At 38.6% G+C, this 4,755-nt stretch overlaps 1 protein-coding gene across 1 annotated transcript in view; it reads right to left on the bottom strand.

Moving 5' to 3' along the window:
- LOC107083206 (retinal guanylyl cyclase 2-like) overlaps positions 1-4,755 on the bottom strand; it is a 30,548-nt gene that overhangs the window by 7,802 nt on the left and 17,991 nt on the right. The window contains exons 13-15 of the mRNA XM_015372222.1: positions 3,578-3,731; positions 2,337-2,480; positions 2,087-2,235 (exon numbers count right to left, since the gene is read on the bottom strand). Coding sequence (XP_015227708.1) covers positions 2,087-2,235; positions 2,337-2,480; positions 3,578-3,731 — 447 coding nt within the window. The remainder of the gene's footprint in view (positions 1-2,086; positions 2,236-2,336; positions 2,481-3,577; positions 3,732-4,755) is intronic.

The raw sequence follows: 4,755 nt of genomic DNA, 5'->3' as shown, positions 1-4,755 counted from the left end.
TTGGTAAATAATTAATGTTACAGATCTTAGGTTATGTGAATGGTAGATCTATTGATATTTATGAGTGAGTCGAAAACCTCATCCTAAAAAACTACACTGGCATTTTTTTCTGATTTTTTGGAACTTATGAGGTTGCAAGAGAAGCCGTAACAAGTAGAAAAACTTTACTGATGACTTGAAGAAAAGCACAAGGTTGGGGGATCCAGCCGAAAGCAGCCAACAGGCCGTGAGTAAAATCAGCTGACTGAGTTTATCAATGAAATCGCTGATGTGCTGCAGAGAAACAATTAATCACAACAGAAAGCAAAGCTGTTGATTTTGGAAAAAGATTGTGGCAAAGAAGGATGTATGTTGATAAACTTTTTTTTGAAAGTGAAGGGATCTGTGTGATCATTAATGATATCTGACCTTGAAACTCCACCTGCGTCTGAGAACATTTTAAACATGGACACAGCCATAAAGACGCCGGGTTCGCTTCAAGGAAAATCTGGCTTGAGAAACCTGTTCAAAGGCTTTTACTTACCTTTTATTTAGGTAGCACAGACATATCATGAATTTCTTTGGCAGAATTCAAATGAGCAATTTTAATCTAGATTAATCTAGATTAATTGAAAGATTACAATGAGTTTAATCTGGATTTAAAAATATTATCTATGCCTACCAGTAATAAATACTGTAATTATTAATTGAAAATTACTTTTACCTTTCAAACTACTTTTAGGAAATATCAAAACAGGGTAATGTGTGTCATGAGCCGTTAAAATGTTAGCGGTCTGACAGCAGAGTGATGGGTGAAAGGAGGCAGAGAAAATGATGATAGAAGTTATGCAGAATCAACTTCGTTCGGATTTCCGATTCCTTTTCTCTAGAAACCCGTCACCCTCTTTATCTGTGACTACACACATCAAACATATTTTTGATTCAGCTCATTTTCCTACTTCTTCATTGTCTTTGTCGTCTCTAATCTTGATTTTAAGTGATTTTTTTATACTTTTTAATAATTTTGTATTTAATTCTCAGATTGTTTTTTAGCAGGGTTTGTGATCCAGTTAGAGTAAACTCTTCCTGCTTTGTTGGCGATGGCCTTATCACTGCAGAGTTTTGAACATGTACACAATTTTTCATACTACTGTGACTTTCCTCTCAATTTTTTTGTATCAGGGGTCCAAAAATTGGGGACTGAGAGAAACAGCAATGATCATCTAATCCTTGCGCTGAAAAGTGGATTGTCGCGAGATCTGAGTTTTATGTCTCCCAACAAATCCATCTTGAAAGACTCCTGCCAATAGTTCCATTTTAATTCTGTTGATAAACTTCTATCTTATCAAGGACATTGCCTGTGGTCAGCATCTATGGACAAATTGAATGCACTCATCTTACATACACAACTAATGTTTCAATATGTCAGATTGACTTCATGTGATTAAGCCTCAGATGTGACCCCTCTGCTTAAATGTCTGTCTTGTGTTTACTTGTGCTTTCTAGTGCGAGTTTTTTTTATATCTTCAACTGTATCCTGTCAAGGATAAAGGGTGAAATATGTACTTTTTTTGCCCTCTCGTCCCCAATGTGGCTCGTATCTTTCCACAGAGACAATGGCAGCGCTTGGTAACTGCCTGGACCTGGGCAGCCAGATAACTGGTGGGAACCCGGGAGCTTGGCCTCAGCCCCCCAGACCCTCCACCCTAATGTTTGTGATGTATTGTGACAAATGGTTGTACTGAAACTGTAATTTCCCTCTGGGATTATTAAAGTATGTCTGATTCTGATTCTGATTTATAACAACCAGCGAGTCGGACCAATGACATACCAGCAGTGTTATTTGGGGCGGGGCATGTAGGAATGAAAGTTCTACCTGTGCTTCCTGGTGCACATCTGAAATGTCACCAATTCGCTGCTACGATTGGCTGGGAGCATATTATGAAAGGTGGGTACCAGCTGGCAGGTCACCCAATCAGCTCAAAGTATTGTACTAAACATCCCTCCTTTTCACAGACGGATTGAACGACAGCCACCTCACTGATAATGAGAACTCAACTCAGTTCTACACGTCAATCTGGCTACTGCCAGGTCATGATCACCTTACCTGTTTAAAGATTTCATGAAAGCTAGGTCGCTGGGTCGGATCTTCGCTCCAACATTCATTCATCAGATTAATACACTCGACAGGGGCTTCATCCTCTGAAACAACAGGCCTGCAAAGAGGAGGGGGCTTCTTCAAACGCTCTAATATCTCTGAGAGTTAGACAGGCATGGAGAAAGGTTTCAGTGATGGCATGCCCAAAGACAGGGGTTCAGTTGGTAAACAGGTGAATAGATGGGATAAACATCCTTACCGTGAGCGGGCATATCCATCATTGCATATGGCAATGTTCGTGAAATCACTTCCTGAACGATGATGGAGAAACTGAAGACATCTCCAGCAAAAGAACCTGCTTGAACTGGATTCCTCAGAAGTTCAGGAGCCGTCCAAAGAAGATCTGAGGAAAATGTAAGACGGCTTAGGCAACTTTAGCTGTAATGTAAACATTTGAATCTCATTAGTAAATTTATGTACTCTTCTACAAAGAGCAATATTACTTAAAATGGAACCAGCTTCTCAAAACACTTCTCAGAAAAAAACTTGCCGCAGAGCGGATGAAGAAGGAATCTATTCCCGGTAAAAAAAAAAAAAAATGCTTGTTTTTGTCTGCTGAAGATGCTAAATATTAATCCGTTTTTTGTGGATTGATTTACATTCAGTTAAGACAAACCCCTAAATTTTAATGTTCTTACAAGATCATCATCAGTTTAGAATCAGATAACTATGGATGTGACAGAAAAAGTACAAGTCCCTTGCTCAGTTTTTACAATTTTGGTAGTTCGTGAAACATGTTTAGGCTAAAATAACAAATACATCTTTATTTAAAAAAAAAATGTCACTACACATGTCCATTGTTAAGGTTAGCTCAACCTCTAGCTGAAAACTGCAGTGGCCTATTAACTTCTGTTTTCCAACTTTTTTATTTTTGCTCGATCCCCTGTATTCCTTTAAAACCAAATATGAGAAGGTAATAAAACTAACCACTTTACCTTGTTGGAGCTATAAGTGTAAATTCAGAAATATTCTGGATATGGGGAAAGAACTTAAAGTATATCATCCCACTGACCTGGACAGAGGTTCTACATCAAACTGAATTAATTTAAGATAAACATTCTTATGATCTATATTGTGGTACATTTGTAGCCAACATAAAATTGCTATTATTTAAACAATAAATGCAAATTTATATAGAGTATTACACATTCACTGTTGTTACTCTATACAGCAATCTTTAGGATGTTATATGCTGTCTGCGTGTAAGGTTTCTAAACCTTAGACATGAATCACATAGGAGAACTGTATACCTAAACTTAGATAAACTTAAACTTACATAGACTAAAACTAATGCCAAATGGAGAAAATACACTAAAACAATTAAATATAAATAATTATATTTTTTGGTAAAAATAAGTAGATCACTAATGACGGTAATGAATATTTCAAGTAGCTGGTGCAATTTTTAGGAAAAAGATAAATAGGGTTATTCTGTTTTACCTTGTGGATCATCATGAAGAGTGACACTTTGTGACTGAAGAATCATGGGCAGACCATAGTCAGTGATTTTCAAAACAAATCGTCCATCGACTAAGCAATTTGTGGATTTCAGGCGACCGTGAGTCAATCCTCGCAGATGAAGATACTTCATACCCTATAACACAGGGTTGTTAAAAAAAGATGTCATGCATATCATCTGACACTAGACTTACAGCTTGATAGTGGGATGGTGTTAGAGTAAGTGTGCTTTAAAGGTTGTTGGAAAGATGGGAGTGGGCATTATCAAAGTGCATTAATGGGAAAAAAGTATAGCATGATTATGGCATTCCATTTATTCCTTTCCTGCCCTGCTAATATCTCACAACCTGCTGTGAGATTGGTTGTTTCTGGGGGCTCTTTGCATTGTCTGCACCTAGGTCATGCATGGCATGGTAGACCTGGGCCTCTATTACTCTGGTGCTCCAGGCCTGCTCCTGTGCTACCATGATCAGTGTTTCTGTGCTGTCCTTAAGTTAGGCCCTCTCTAGCCATTGATAGGATTTGGTCATATTGTCAACTTCAGCTATCTGTCCTTAGTACATCCCATGATTGTTTCAGAAGCCTTTACTTGTGCCAACTTATTAGCCCCAGCAAGGTATCTGATTAATGTCTAGTAGAAATTATTAAGTGCCCCCACCCTGTTCTCACCATTAAGCTGACTTCTCAGAACTTGCCTTACTTATCCTATTGCAGGTATATTGCTATTGTAGCACTATGGTGCCATTTGCCTGAATTTCATGGTGCATGTAGCTCTCTTTAACATCTGCTTTCTTCCCTTCTGGGAGTGCAATCCCAGAAGTGAGAATAGCGGACGTCCCCTCTCCTGGTCATCATCCGGCGATATTTCTCAAGCCTGATGAAATTCCCATGTTCCTGTGGTAGATTGTTGGTGGTGTGAATCAGAGTCAAAGTCTTGCTGTCTCTTGGCATATATCTTAATGTCATACATGTACTGTGGCTGATAGTGGCCCTATATGTGAGTCTGTATTCATAGCTAGTCTTATCAATTATCTAGCTAAGGGGCTTAAGACCCTGGCAGCACAACTGAGAAGGTAGAGTATCTCCTTGATATATACTGCATTTGATGGATATTTGAGCAATTGGCTTGACTTTTGCATTGAGGGTGGTTTTCCACAGCC

Source organism: Cyprinodon variegatus, unplaced genomic scaffold, assembly GCF_000732505.1.
Source record: "Cyprinodon variegatus isolate N-32 unplaced genomic scaffold, C_variegatus-1.0 Scaffold70, whole genome shotgun sequence".
Classification (NCBI taxonomy): Eukaryota; Metazoa; Chordata; class Actinopteri; order Cyprinodontiformes; family Cyprinodontidae; genus Cyprinodon; species Cyprinodon variegatus.
This window is presented reverse-complemented; position numbering and strand designations above follow the sequence as displayed.